Source organism: Periplaneta americana, chromosome 3 (assembly GCF_040183065.1).
Source record: "Periplaneta americana isolate PAMFEO1 chromosome 3, P.americana_PAMFEO1_priV1, whole genome shotgun sequence".
Taxonomy (NCBI): Eukaryota; Metazoa; Arthropoda; class Insecta; order Blattodea; family Blattidae; genus Periplaneta; species Periplaneta americana.
In genome coordinates, this window is record NC_091119.1 from 182,097,529 (window position 1) to 182,112,865 (window position 15,337).

At 38.7% G+C, this 15,337-nt stretch overlaps 1 protein-coding gene across 2 annotated transcripts in view; it reads right to left on the bottom strand.

The window, feature by feature from the left end:
• LOC138696894 (BLOC-2 complex member HPS3) overlaps nucleotides 1-15,337 on the bottom strand; it is a 68,914-nt gene that overhangs the window by 36,075 nt on the left and 17,502 nt on the right. For both annotated transcript variants that reach the window (XM_069822363.1, XM_069822362.1), the window contains exons 4-7: nucleotides 10,908-11,184; nucleotides 5,291-5,529; nucleotides 2,151-2,316; nucleotides 1,675-1,973 (exon numbers count right to left, since the gene is read on the bottom strand). In XM_069822363.1, the coding sequence (XP_069678464.1) occupies nucleotides 1,675-1,973; nucleotides 2,151-2,316; nucleotides 5,291-5,529; nucleotides 10,908-11,184 (981 nt within the window). The remainder of the gene's footprint in view (nucleotides 1-1,674; nucleotides 1,974-2,150; nucleotides 2,317-5,290; nucleotides 5,530-10,907; nucleotides 11,185-15,337) is intronic.

Sequence of the window (15,337 nt, forward strand, 5' to 3'; positions counted from 1 at the left end):
CGTATCACACTCATCAGACAAATCGCATGGATCGGAAAAAGACTATCTTTGTTGTAATTGTTATGTAACCGCGTTCACTACATCGTATCGGACGCATCGCCTATCGGCAAATCCGTCCAAGTTTCTCGGATGAGCAACTATTCCGATGTGTGCGATCATGGCCTTCTTTAATAAATCGATTTTAATTGGTCAACTGTTGCTATTATGTTGTGCCATGTTCAGTGTTGCGCCAAAATGGCAGACGGAAAACTTATTTCGCGTGTAGAAAATTGCGAAGAATTATATAATTTGGGGCGTTCCCATTACAGTAATCAAGTCGTTTCTTGCAAATATATTATATAACCAATATTTCTTTCGTTTCTTCCTCTTCAATTAAGATGCATGAAGCAATTATAAATTCTTATTCGCTAACAGACGTAATTAATAGACCTAACATCAACTCCTCTGCTTTCAGTAATGTCAATATCGTACGACGTCATGTTTTAAACAGCTAATAGGGGAATCCGATGAGGCAATGAGGTGAAGCCGTTACAGTGAATGCACTGCACTTAAAATATCCGTTGCGTGCGATTCGAATGAGGAGTGCGATACGATGTAGTGAACGCTTTTTAAGATCTATTGCGCTGACTCTCTGATGACGCACACCGGCTGACCACACTAAGGTTCTCTGTGTGCCTGTGCCCAGGTTTTGAGCAGGCAACCCCACTCTTCCCTAGGCCAGCACCCTCCATGCGTTGCCAGCCAGTGAAAAAATCCCAGACCTGACCGGGAATCGAACCCAGGGCGCCTGCGTGATAGTCTGAAGGTCTGACCATTCAGCCACTGCAGAGGGTATGCCAACATCATAATAATAACAGATCACCATGTCACACAGGACTAATATATATTTTTATGCTCGACCATGCCGAAATGTAGTAATTATACACCTGGTAGCAGCCCTTTAATGGACCTCATTAAAGTTCAGGTGTTCCACCAATCAGAAAACACCATTGCAGCAATATGAAAGCACAAGTATCGATTATTCTCGGATATGCAATCGAAAGACAACTAGTGAAACGTCACGGAGGCTGGAAATCCAATACTGTCGCAGAAGGTTATGTTCTGTTACTATAATAATTAGCGTTAATTGTAAATAATATTCAAATAAATTCAATTTGTCATCTCGTTTTTCAATGTCTAAATCAATTTCAAGGTTATATCAAGATTAATGTTTATTTTACTCTCTAGATTATATCAAGGTCAATGACATTTGTTTCTCGGAAAAAATCAATACTTTCGCGTCTGTGCACATCTCACAATTTACGAGATATTGCACAAGGTCAGTTCCGCTCCCCAGTCAGATAAGAATAACATGAATACTTATGAATAATGTCAAGTTAGAAATATGGTCGAGCATAAAAAGTCGTATGAAACTTGCCTATAATGGTAATTTAAGACGCTCGTATGAAAATTATGAAACTCGCTTGCACTCGTTTCATAAACATACTCGCGTCTTAATTACTACCATTATAGGCTCGTTGCATAATGTACTATTATCTCACTACATATGGCGTGCTTTGGGTGGCAACTTATAATGACAATTGCATGGCGCAAAATTGCATCACCACACACACAAGACTACATTTTACCTCACTACATAAGACGTGCTACCACTGAACGGATTAGTGAACTCACACTGGTGACGTTGTTAACAGGATCTAAGGCTGCCATGAGATGATGTCCTGCTCTCAGGGTGTATGTTTCTAGTCCTGTCTCTGTGAGAGCATGTAGGACGAACCTCTCCATCACAACAGATGATACAGGTGCTGTGAAGGGATATACCGTGACACATGCGGCTTGTTGCAGACTGGATGGGTCTTGCAAGTCCTGCATCCTGAAGTGGTACAAATACCCTTCTTGCTGCGTTACAACGAGGCAGATAACACTCACCAGTTCTGAGTAATGCTTCGAATGCATTGGGTTGCCTTCACTTCCTAAACAGCAACATAAAGTGCGCATTCTCTTATGTTGAATATAATGAAAAGTTCAATACAATGTAATAATCATAAAGTACAACACAAATTTCCATAGAGTGAATAAGAAATAAATGAAGAAAGAAAGAAAGAAAAAAAAAGAAAGGAGACATGTTAGTTTTAACAGTCAATGCACACCTTTTCTTTCACGAACTGTGCCTGCTTTGACATACATAGGCTTTAAGATAAGACAACGGAATTCGTCAGAACTAGATGAGTAAATCTGCTTTGTGCCACTACCTACGTGCGTTGTGGCCATTTGTAGCTGAAGCAAATGTAGCACTTCATTTTTAGCTGCCCAAGGCTGAAAAGAAACATAATGGAAATCAAGTTTGTGACGAATAATTTATTATATTACACCTGATATAGGTTAAAGCAACAAAATTTTACATATTGTGAAAAAAAAAAAAAAATTATTTCATTCCTATACCTTTTACTTATCTTGTGATAAACATTTTACTTTTACATTTTCTTCAGAAATGGAAATTACATTCACAACTAACTTTGATCAAACTTGATACATGGTGTGTTCAAGTTCTAAGGTCTCAGATTTTTTTTCTCAGGAGTAGGTTGTTTTACGACGCTTTATCAACATCTCAGGTTATTTAGCGTCTAAATGAGATGAAGGTGATAATGCCAGTGAAATGAGTCCGGGGTCCAGCACCGAAAGTTACCCAGCATTTGCTCATATTGGGTTGAGGGAAAACCCCAGAAAAAACCTCAACCAGGTAACTTGGCCCGACTGGGAATCGAACCCGGGCCACCTGGTTTCGTGGCCAGACGCGCTGACTGTTACTCCACAGGTGTGGACTTTTTCTCAGGACGAAGAGCAGCTAGAAACATGTGGTTTCGCTTAAAAGACGCAGGCACTCTTTGTGAATATGTGACAGAGATGGCAGCAGCATATGGCGCACAGAAACCTAGTGGCAGCAACTAGAATGAGAAACAATTCTGGTACTTAAAATGGCGACGTTCTCGTTACAGGAACAGCGTGTAATCATTCATTTTCTCCATTTGCATGACGTGACACCCACTGAAATTCATCGTCCATTGAGTGAGGCATGTGGTGATGGTGTCATGAATGTGAAGAATGTGCGTTCGTGGGTGTGGCAGTTCAAAGAAGGGCAAGTGTCGTGTGACAATGGGCCAAAAGGACTTTGGCCTCGCACCAGCCGGTCTGACAACATGATTGTGCGAGTGGAGAAACTTGTTCTGGAGGATTACCAGTTCACTGTGGAAGATATCACCTGAAAAGTTGACATTTCCGTGGGATCTGTGCACACAATCCTGAATGAAGACCTGAAAACATAACGCAATTAATTTCTTCATGGAAACAGCTTTGAAGTGATTGCTCATGCTCCCTACTCACTTGACCTGGCTCCTAGCAATTTTTGGCTTTTTCCAACAATGAATGACACACTCCGCGGTAGCACATTCTCCAGTCACGTCGCTATTTAATCAGCGATTTTTCAGTGGCCAAAACAGATCCCTAAAAAAGCATTCACAGTGGCCATGCATCATGGGGTCAACATTGTGAAATATTTTCGGAGATTATGTTGAGAAGTGACAGAAATTCCAAATTTTTAGGACAAGTATAGATTGACAAATCGAACTGAAACCCTGACCGAGTTACTACGTGAGCGCTGGCTGTCTTGGGGAGGAGCAAGTGAGAAAGCACGGGGGGAAGAGAGAGAGCACTATGCACTATGTACTTGCAGGTCCACTCACAGTTTGTCAAACCTACTAACAAAAGCATTAAAAGGTTGACTAATTGCCTGCAATGCTAGCATAATGGAACCTTCCTAGCCGACAGTCGAGGCAAAAATGAAGAATCCGTTATTGTGATAATACTGGAGAGTGGTTCTTCTATTGGTCGCGATGCCCACTCACACCCTCTCAGATATTTACGTGGTGATTGGTGACTGAATGACGAGGAGCGAGGGAGAGAGAAGAAAGAAAGAGAGAGATTCCAGAAGTTGGTGTGTTTTACAGGGTTTCACTTGAAGTTGTCAAACTATAGTTTATCAAAAAAAAAAAAAATTGGAGACGTTGGAATTTGAACACACCTCGTACTTACAAAGCCATTTTAAAGACACCTCCAATCTAATGATACAGTTCCTTAAGGTACGGTCACACGTCGCTACTTTTGCAGCGCTGCAGTACAAAAAACTCCGCAACTCTTGTACTGCGACGTGTGAACAACGGTGCAACCCGAAAAGTAGTGGCTGCCGAACCTGCTGCTCGCTACTTTTCCATGCTGCGCGCAACTTAAAAGTAGCGACGTGTGAACAGGGCTCTCAGGGTTGCAGCCACAGCATTTTTGATATCGGTTTCGTTGAAACTTTTTCTGCGGTTGCAACCAATGTAACCACCCGAATGTGTCAATGATACTTTTATTGTTTGGATATATTTTAATGTTAAATGTGATGAAAATAAATTATTTGTAACAGTTATTAAATACACAACACAGTCTGAGCAGAATTGGTGACGATATAATGCATTTTTAAAATTTTCCGTAGCGTAGTTCCAAACAGGAGGGTTGCCAACATTGATTACGTGAATACACTGTTGGTTATCATTTAAGTATATAGGCGTTTTTAAAAGCTTTATAGTAAAAATAATGTCAATTTCTGAATACTAGATACGACAGAAAAGCAAATAATAGATAAGGAAGCTTTTGCATGAGTTTCTTAATAATGCGAACATAACCACAAAATGTATATTGAGAAATCAACACGGAGATGGAAACCTGCAGCATGACTGTGGCTGCAAAAGTAGCGCCTTGTGTGTGAACAGACTCGCAACCTCCAGTTGTAACTTTTGCAGCACTCGGGTTGCGCAGCACGAAAAGTAGCGTGCAGCGCACTACTTTTGGCTTACGTGTGAACACGACACGCAACTTTTGCAGCTGCAGTATAAAAGTAGCGCTGCAAAAGTAGCGACGTGTGACCGTACCTTTATATTTAAACCTGTAACACACTAGAAACGATAAAAATTGACCCAGAATTTATGCAGTTCATAACTTGAATGTTGCATGTCAAAAATTAATCAAAGATATGTTACCATCTTCCATGATATGAAAAGGAAAATAATCTGCATGTGTATTTGAAACAATGTCTGATATTCATCACTCTTCATATGCTAAGGAACTGGTTGGCTTCTTCAGAGTAAAGCATACAAATTCTTCACATAATTTTAGTAGTTGGGAGAATAATATTAAACTAAGAAAAACATGGAAAATTATCACCTTCACCTATATTAAAGAACTTTTTACTCACAGTGGCAGACGGCGAGGCACAGCGAACCATGATGGTCATATCAGGAGGAGCCATTTGGAAAGGGGAAAGTCGTTGTATCACTCCTGATGGACTGCTGTGACAACAGGTAATTCGTTCTTCTACAATGCTAGGCAGATCCACAGTTACAGGGAAAGAGTTGTGATGCAATTTTGATTTGGTGCAATTTTTTAAAACCTCATCCCAATTGATGTAGGCTTCTGTATTTGTCTCTTTAGCACCTGTAACAATTAATATGGTGTAAGGATTTTGGCTCTGTAAAAACAAAATTAAATCTGGATAAAATTTTGCACATAATGTGTGCACTTTTAACTGCAAAGCCCTGTTTAACTGAACTAAAGAGAGTGGAACTGTTTTGGATACGGTAGCATGTTTTTCGGATAATCCATGGGTATTATTTTCGGTAGTGAAAGGAAGATGCTACAATATTAAATACATGTTTATTAACAGTACAATAAAACCATGCACTTTATTATAAAAAGTAATAACACTCTACTCCACATACATTTTCATTTTGTTGGGAATGTAAAAGCACACACTTGATAAAAATATGTTGTTGTTGTTTTCTAATGCCAGGCGTTTGACAATAAAGTCATTTGACCTCTTGCACTCCAACATTTTTCAAAGATATTATCATAGCCAGCCACTGAAGCACAGATTTTGAGATGTTCCGAATCCATCTCTTGGTTTGAGTTGCACAATGGGCAGTTAGGGGACTGATATATTCCAATTCTATGCAGGTGTTTGGCCAAACAATCATGGCCTGTTGCCAATCTAAATGCAGCTACAGACGATTTTCGTGGTAAATCGGGAATTAACTTGGAGTGAAAATGGCAAGTTGTAGCCGATTTAAGTGAACACCATATTTTAACGTTTTAGTGGCTACTTCATTCACACACAACCCCCAGAATGTCTGGAGGACCACACCTGCTGTTGGTCGATGGGTCCACTGGACCTAGCTGGGAGATCTTGTTGATCACCAGCTTTCCCTCCTTAAGCCACTGAAGGACGAATAACAACTTCTTAACACCTACAGCATCACAGAAGTGAAAGTATGCAGAATCAGTTATCTCTCATGCAGCCACAACTGGTTCCACAATTCTTCGAGAGGAGATAGGTGGAACTAAAGGTATGTAAACAAAACATTTGATGGAACCAATGTACACCTGCTGGCCATTAATGAACACAAAATAAGCGAACTAAGAATGTGACAAGTATATTTTTGTACCTACAGCATTTCTTAAAGGGTCATTCATTCATTCATTTAGTGTTCTCCCCAAGCCTTCCTCTTTGTTTCCACATATGATCCACATATCTTAATGTCGTCTATCATCTGATAGCTTCATCTACCCTGATTCTTCTCCCGTTCACAATTCCTTCCATATCCTTCAGTAGGCAGTTTCTTCTCAGCCAGTGACTCAACCAATTCCTTTTCCTCTTCCTAATCAGTTTCAGCATCATTATTTCTTCACCCACTCTTTCCAACACATCTTCATTTCTTATTCTGTCTGTCCACTTCACACATTCCATTCTTCTCAATAACAACATTTCAAATGCTTTTCGTCGCTTCTTTTCACTGAGTCGTAATGTCCATGTATCTGTCCCATACAATGTCACACTCCACACAAAAACACTTCACTAGTCTCTTCCTTAGTTCTTTTTTATTTAACCTTATTTGTAGCCTAGCTGTAGGGTGAGAACACGACAGTAGCTGTCTTACTGGCATTTATTGATAAACCTTTGGAACATAAGACGCAGTTATAGTTTAGAAAATATTTTTTTAAAGAAAAATGTGTGTGTCATGATGCAAAAAATACGGTATGTATTCTCACTCCACATTTTCGTTAAGTCACATTTCGGTTAAAAAAAAGGAGTTAGGTTAAGTGGGGTTATTCTGTACAAGAAAAATGCTGAAAATAACGAAGTACACATGTACCAGTACTTTAAGTTTTTTTTATAAATAATTAGGGTTATGGTTTCAGATAACCTAACAAATAAATGCAGAGTAAGCAACATGTATAATAAAATAAAGTGATGTACTACTACTTGTGAGCGAGGCTGTTGCTATAAGGCTTGTGGATACAAGCCTCTCGTAGTGGAATGACTGCTAACAGTGAATGTAGTATATTATGGAAGGATCAGAGTGAAACCAAGTGTTACAATACATCGTTATTACGAACTTATACTGTTAGTAGATTTAATGACTTAAATTTTATGGGTAGGCTACACCTCAAAAACCTCTTAAGAGCTTCGCCACTGATGAAGAGACCTCACTTACTTGACAGGAAGTGACATAAGGCATATAAAATAAGGAGAATGTAAAGGATAATTTTGGATATAATAACATGGATAACAGAAAAATAATACAAAAATATATAAATTATTTTCATAACACCCCCAACTGGGAGTGATGTACCGAAATCATAGTTTTCTTTTTGGCACTGCTTCACATATCTCTTGGTGCACCATGAGAGGCGAACTACGTAACACTGCATGATGATGAAAATGATTAATGGAGCAATAGTGGAATTATGATAGGGGAAATGGCAGCACCACGCGAAAATGTTACCCCATGCACTGTCTTTGTCCACCACAAATCTCACTTGGACCTGCTCAGGTTCGAACCTGGGTTACCAGCATAGAAAACCGATGCTCTAGCCATTCGGTTAGCAGTGTGCAAGAATAATAAGAAATAACAGGAATAATAATATGTTGTTGTTTTCTAATGCCAAGCATTTGACAATAAAGTCATTTGACCTCTTGCACTCCAATATTTTTCAAAGATATTGTCATGGTTAGCCACTGACACACAGATTTTGAGATGTTCTGAATCCATTTCTTGATTTGAGTTGCACAATGGATAGTTAGGGGACTGATATATCCCAATTCTATGCAGATCTTGGCCAAACAGTTATGGCCTGTTGCCAATCTAAATGCAGCTACAGACGATTTGCGTGGTAAATCGGGAATCAACTGTGGATTATGATGCAGAGAGTTCCATTTTTTCTCTTGAGATTGTGTTATCAAATTTTGTTTGTTGGAATAATAATATGAAAATATGAAAATAATCTATACTAATAATAAATCTGTAGCCAAAATTTTTCTGATCATTTTCGATTTTCAAAAAATAATTGGTATTAACATGTATAATTAACCATCCTGAAACCGAAAATCGCTTTTTTGAAATTTTTGTTTGTATGTCTGTCTGTCTGGATGTTTGTTGCCTTTTCACGCGATAATGGCTGAACCGATTTTCGTTGTAACTTAGATTTTAGACTATATGGCATTCCAAATACTTCATTTAAAAGGGAGGTTATAAGGGGGCTTGAATTAAATAAATCGAAATATCTCCCTTACTATTAATTTTTGCGAAAAATGTTGCATAACAAAAGTTTCTTTAAAAATGATTTCTGATACGTTTCATTCCAAGCAAAATTTTGATGGGACCAAATTGCACCAAAAACGGATGTTCTCTGAACCAAATGATCATATTTTAATTATTTGCATGTAATAACAATTAAGAAATATGTTAAAGAAATTATCATTGCACTAAATGAGTGGTCTCCGGACCAAAATGATCGCATTTTAATTATTTAAATACAATCTAAATTAAGTGACATATTAAATGATTTATCGTTCTATCAAACACGAATGTTCTCTGGACCAGATGTCCTATTTTAATTATGTAATGACTTTATATTTATTTCTAACAAGTGCAGCGGAGCGCACGGGTACGACTAGTAATGAATAAGAACATTACTGGTAATAAAGATCTGAACAAGCAAGACAAACACAATGAGATAATAAGAATGGAATTCAGCATAACAATGGTAAATTAGAGATTTAGGTAAGGTGATATAACAACCTTCCAGCACTGCTTACACAAAATCGCATTCAATCACTCACCCTGCCACATCAGCTAGTCGTGAAGGATTCACTAGGTGACAGCAGACAACAAAGTGCAGTGAGCAGCTACATTAGTTTCTGTCACAATTCCACAGTACACATATACATTATGATAATGGGATTTGTTACGCTGTACATGACCAGACTTTCATACATCCTGTTCTCAAAAACATTTTCAAGGGTATTATCAATTGGAACTAAAAATTCTGAATAGATGATGTGGTACAACAAAACAATGAGGAACGATCTGGGATGTGGAATAGTTTAACTTTGTTTATGAGGACATTTTTAAAGAATTCTATGACCTGAACAATGTATACGAAAAAAATTATACAAATGGAGAACATAAATAGAGTTTTACTGTAATTGCATAATGAGAAATATGCAATATAAACATAGTAGCTAAAGAAATAAGTGTTCTAACACATTACTGAAAGCAACCTGTAGCAATTTTCTTTACATAGGAAAGGGTATTATCAATTGGAACTAAAAATTCTGAATAGATGATGTGGTACAACAAAACAATGAGGAACAATCTGGGATGTGGAATAGTTTAACTTTGTTTATGAGGACATTTTTAAAGAACTCTATGACCTGAACAATGTATACGAAAAAATTATACAAATGGAGAATATAAATAGAGTTTTACTGTATAACAAGACAGTAATTCTTTCAGATTCTAAAGCTGCAATTCAGCTAATATGCTGCAAAGAAGTCAACAAAAATAAGAGAATGCTACAAAATGTTAACACAACTCCAAAAAGTTAATAAGATTGTCCGTCTCCAATGGATTCCAGCACACTGTGGAGTCATGGGGAATGAAGCTGCAGACACACTTGCCAAGAAAGGCACAACAGTAAAACAAAAATCTAAATTTAATTTCTCATATTCCTCAATAAAACGCTTGATCACTACAAAATTTTCTCATTCATACCTACAAGAAAGAGAATCAAATGCTAAAGACAAAAAATGGATTACACTACTTTCCAACCCAGATATAATCCCCCAGAGACCAAGGAAAACAGCAGTTGCAGCCTTCAGACTATTGACAAATCATGACTGTCTAGCAAGTCATCTCTACAGAATAGGTATCTCAGCTTCACCCATATGTGTCCTGTGTAACGATCCAGCAGAAATGAATGAAGACCACTTGAAGACCTGTGAAGCATTAAGATCAGAAGAAACTACAGTTCAAAAGTATTGGAAAGCACGACTGCTAATGGCTTCATTGCCAAATGCAAGGCACTAGATAACAACAACAACTGTAATTGCATAACGAGAACTTGTACATACGAAATAAACATAGTAGCTAAAGAAATAAGTGTTCTAGCACATTACTGAAAGCAACCTGTAGCAATTTTCTTTACATAGGCAAGGGTATTATCAATTGGAACTAAAAATTCTGAATAGATGATGTGGTACAACAAAACAATGAGGAACAACAATCTGGGATGTGGAATAGTTTAACTTTGTTTATGAGGACACTTTCAAAGAACTCTATAACCTGAACAATGTATACGAAAAAATTATACAAATGGAGAACATAAATAGAGTTTTACTGTAATTGCATAATGAGAACTTGTACATACGAAATAAACATAGTAGCTAAAAAAATAAGTGTTCAAGCACATTACTGAAAGCAACCTGTAGCAATTTTCTTTACATAGGCATGATAAAACGGAATTACACTCACTGCTGCTGTCTGGAGCTTTCCTTTCTGGCCATTGTCCTTCATTTTTCCACCCGTCTGTTGGGCCTGAGCCAAGTCTGAACACGTGCACATACTCCTGTGCCATGCAGGCTATTATGTCCTCAGCAACAGACAGCCATGATGGACTGAAACTCAGCTCCACGCACACACCAGATTCTTCAAAGTCGATGAAACGCAGGCGTGAGATATCGTGTGTACGCATGTGGAAATGGTACAACATCAGAGTCTTGTGGGAAGCCACCAATAAGTTACCTGTTGTCTAAAACATAAGATAAAACATATAATAAACATAATATTCTGCTGAACATTATCATCAAATATACAATCCACTGCACGTATGTGCAATATTTTGTTGGTAAATAGTGTGTCCCTTTCAAAGCTCCCACATTTTAATTAATCATAGTAACAAAGTTGTTGTTTTCTAATGCCAGGCGTTTGACAATAAAGTCACTTGGCCTCCCGCACTCCAACACCCCTCAAAGACACCATCACGACCAGCCACCGAAGCACAGACCCCGAGATGTTCCGAATCTATTTCTTGAAAAATGGCAAGTTGTAGCCGATTTAAGTGAACACCATATTTTAACGTTTTGGTGGCTACTTCATTCACACACAACCCCCAGAGTGTCTGGAGGGCCACACCTGCTGTTGGTCGACGGGTCCATTGGACCTAGCTGGGAGATCTTGTTGATCACCAGCTTTCCCTCCTTAAGCCACTGGAGGACGATTTTAGTGCCATAGCAGGTCAGCACTAGGAACAGAAAAGTAGAAAGAGGAGGAAGGAAAGGGAAATGAATCCCTAGGCCTCGAATGCTCTAATGCCGTCGGAGTCGAAGAAAGTAAAAGTTCGGTCAGAGGACTGGATAGGAAAGGGTAAAGAGGGAATTAGGTATTGAATAGAGAAAAATTATACCAAATTCAGTCATTAACTCGTCAAGCTGACCAGTGCTAATTGATGAGTAGCCCCTCCCTTTAGTTCAGCTCGTAAAATTATGCTTACTAACAGCTGCACCAGGGGAAGGTAGAGATGGGACATTGGGCATTTGTCCAGGTTGGTTCCTTAAAACTTCAATGGGAAGGATTAATGGCTCTCCCCCCTGTATACGACAGATACCCTTTTGCAGCCATAGTAACAAAGTATGCTGAATTATGAAATGAGACCGGTATTACAAGAAAGAAAAACTCAAATAATTTTCATTGTCACACACAATACACCTCTACATGTACACCATTGGTAGCACGAACAATATCAAGTCTGTATTCGATTTTGTTCCACGTTCTGTCCAATATGTTCATTGATACTATTGCAATTGTGTCACGGATACGGGTTCGTAAATCTTGAAGATCTTGTACTGGAGTCGCAAACACACGGTCTTTTACATAACCCCAGAGGAAGAAGTCCAGTGGAGTGAAGTCTGGCGAACGTGGTGGCCACCAAATTGGTCTGCCACATTTGATCCAGCGATCTGGGAAGATTTCTGTGAGGGAATTCCGAACATCCAGGCTCTAGTGTCGGGGAGGAGCCTCCGTCTTGTTGAAAGATTACTTGCGGTTGCAGATCAGCTACCTGGTGGTAAAAGAACTGTTCCAACATGTCTTGGTATACCGGGTCAGTTATTGACTCCTCATGGAAGAAAAAAGGACTGATAATCCTGTTCTTCATCAGGCCACACCAAACGTTTACCTTGCTTATGAAGCACTCTATGTACAGTTGATCTTGGCACATTGAACTGCCGGGATCTATGGCGAATTGATTTTTGAAGACTTCTCTGAAATCCTGCTCTAATTTCTTCAATCTTATCTTCTGAGATACGTCGACGAGAACCTCCGGTTTGTTTGTTCACACTTCCAGTCGCCAGAAATTTCTCACACAATGCTTTAATGGCTTTCCCATCTGGTGCATTTCCTCCATATTCTCTCCAATAATTTCTTTGCACCGTAATTATTGATTTCATCTTTGCATACCAGAAAACAGTTCGTGCGCACTGCTGCGGAGTCGCCATTTTGTTTTATGCCATTGTTGCCCAACATGTGACAGATGAATTACTTCAAATAAATGAAATAACAATTCTTTGAGTTCCTGCGAAGTCTTCATTTTGTTTTATGCCATTGTTGCTCAACATGTGACAGATGAATTAGCTTCAAACAAATGAAATAACAATTCTTTGAGTTTCTCTTTCTTTTAATACCAGTCTCATTTCATAATTCGCATATTTTGTTAGCAATGATTAATTAACATGTGGGAAGTTTGAAAAGGGCAAAGTGTAATATACATATCAGGAGCCAATTTAAAAGTCAAGTTTTATTCACAACTATATTAATTTGCAACTAACCTTTACACTTACCTTAGAAGCACTAGAAGTTAAATTTAATATTTTACAAATGAAGAGAAGTATAAAAGTGAGAATATTACTGAATGTCCAATATATATTTATGAACCCTGTGGAAGCAAAATTAGTTACTTTTTCCTTAAATATGTAATTCGATTAAATATGTTGTTGTTGTTTTCTAATGCCAGGCATTTGACAATAAAGTCATTTGACCTCTTGCGCTCCAATATTTTTCAAAGATATTATCATGGCCAGCCAATGAAGCACAGATTCTGAGGTGTTCCGAATCCATTTCTTGGTTTGAGTTGCACAATGGGCAGTTAGGGGACTGATATATTCCAATTCTATGCAGGTGTTTGGATAAACAATCATGGCCTGTTGCCAATCTAAATGCAGCTACAGTCGATTTTCGTGGTAAATCGGGAATTAACTGTGGATTTTGATGCAGAGAGTTCCATTTTTTCCCTTGGGATTGAGTTATCAAATTTTGTTTGTTAAAGTCTAAGTATGTAGATTTAATAAATCTCTTCACAGAGTAATACGTAGATTTAGTAACAGGTCTGTAAGTAGCAGTGCTTCTTTGCTAAAGCATCCGCATTCTCGTTTCCCAGGATTCCACAATGGGATGGTATCCATTGGAATACAATTCTTTTATTGAGTGATATTAATTGAGAGAGCATTTTAGTTATTTCTGCTGTTTGAGATGAAGGTGTGCGAAAGGGTATCTGTCGGATACAGGGGAGAGAGCCATTAATCCTTCCCATTGAAGGCTTTAAGGAACCAACCTGGACAAATACCCAATGTCCCATCCCTACCTTCCCGTGGTGCAGCTGTTAGTAAGCATAATTTTACGAGCTGAACTAAAGGGAGGGGCTACTCATCCATTAGCACTGGTCAGCTTGATGAGTTATTGACTGAATTTAGTATAATTTTCCTCTATCCAATACCTAATTCCCTCTTTACCCTTTCCTATCCAGTCCTCTGACTGAACTCTTACTTTCTTCGACCCCGACGGCATTAAAGCATTCGAGGCCTAGGGGTTCATTTCCCTTTCCTTCCTCCTCTTTCTACTTTTCTGTTCCCAGTGCTGACCTGCTATGGCACTAAAATCGTCCTCCAGTGGCTTAAGGAGGGAAAGCTGGTGATCAACAAGATCTCCCAGCTAGGTCCAATGGACCCGTCGACCAACAGCAGGTGTGGTCCTCCAAACATTCTGGGGTTGTGTGTGAATGAAGTAGCCACCAAAACGTTAAAATATGGCGTTGACTTAAATTGGCTACAACTTGCCATTTAACTCCAATATGAAATGAGCACCATTCGATTAAATATGATTTAAGTCATTCATGATGTATGAGGGAGAGCCAGAAAGTACTGTAAGTTACAAATTAAAATACTACTTGCATTTCTGAATGATGTGCCTGAAGCTATTACCGTTAGATGGCAGTATTATCATTGTGAGCATCAATCTCTGCATGAGTGTACCCTTACCGACTTGATCAGAGCAGTGATGCACGCTTTGCCTAAGGCCGGTAATGATGAACCTAAAACTCATCGTCAAGGCTAGGATATCGTCCCCTTCATCCTTTTTGCTTGGATCAAATCACCAAACTGTTGCACATTTGCCTCTTTGGTAATCTTCACTGGCTGACCAACTCTGTGTTCAATACTTGTCCAGCCTTCAGAGAACTTCTGCACCCAATTGCAGACAGCTTGACGTGGCAGGCAATGCTCACCATATATGGGCAACATTTCTTTATAAATATCCTTTGCTGCAAGATTTTCTACGTAGAAAAATAGCACAATTGAGTGCTATTCATCAATGGTACACTTGTGATGAGATGCCACCATCTTCAAACTGCTGCTTCTTGTTTCTTTTGTGTTCACATCGATCACCTTGACACCTGGATAATACTGCTATCAGGTGATGATACGTCAGGTTCCTCATTACAAAATGTTGGTCGCTATCTTTGATTTGTAACTTACTGACGAACCTGTGTATAATTAGATGCGAGATTTTACACTGTATTAAATATATAGAATCATTCAATGTTTCAGAGCTATATACCGGCTCCACCAACAGGG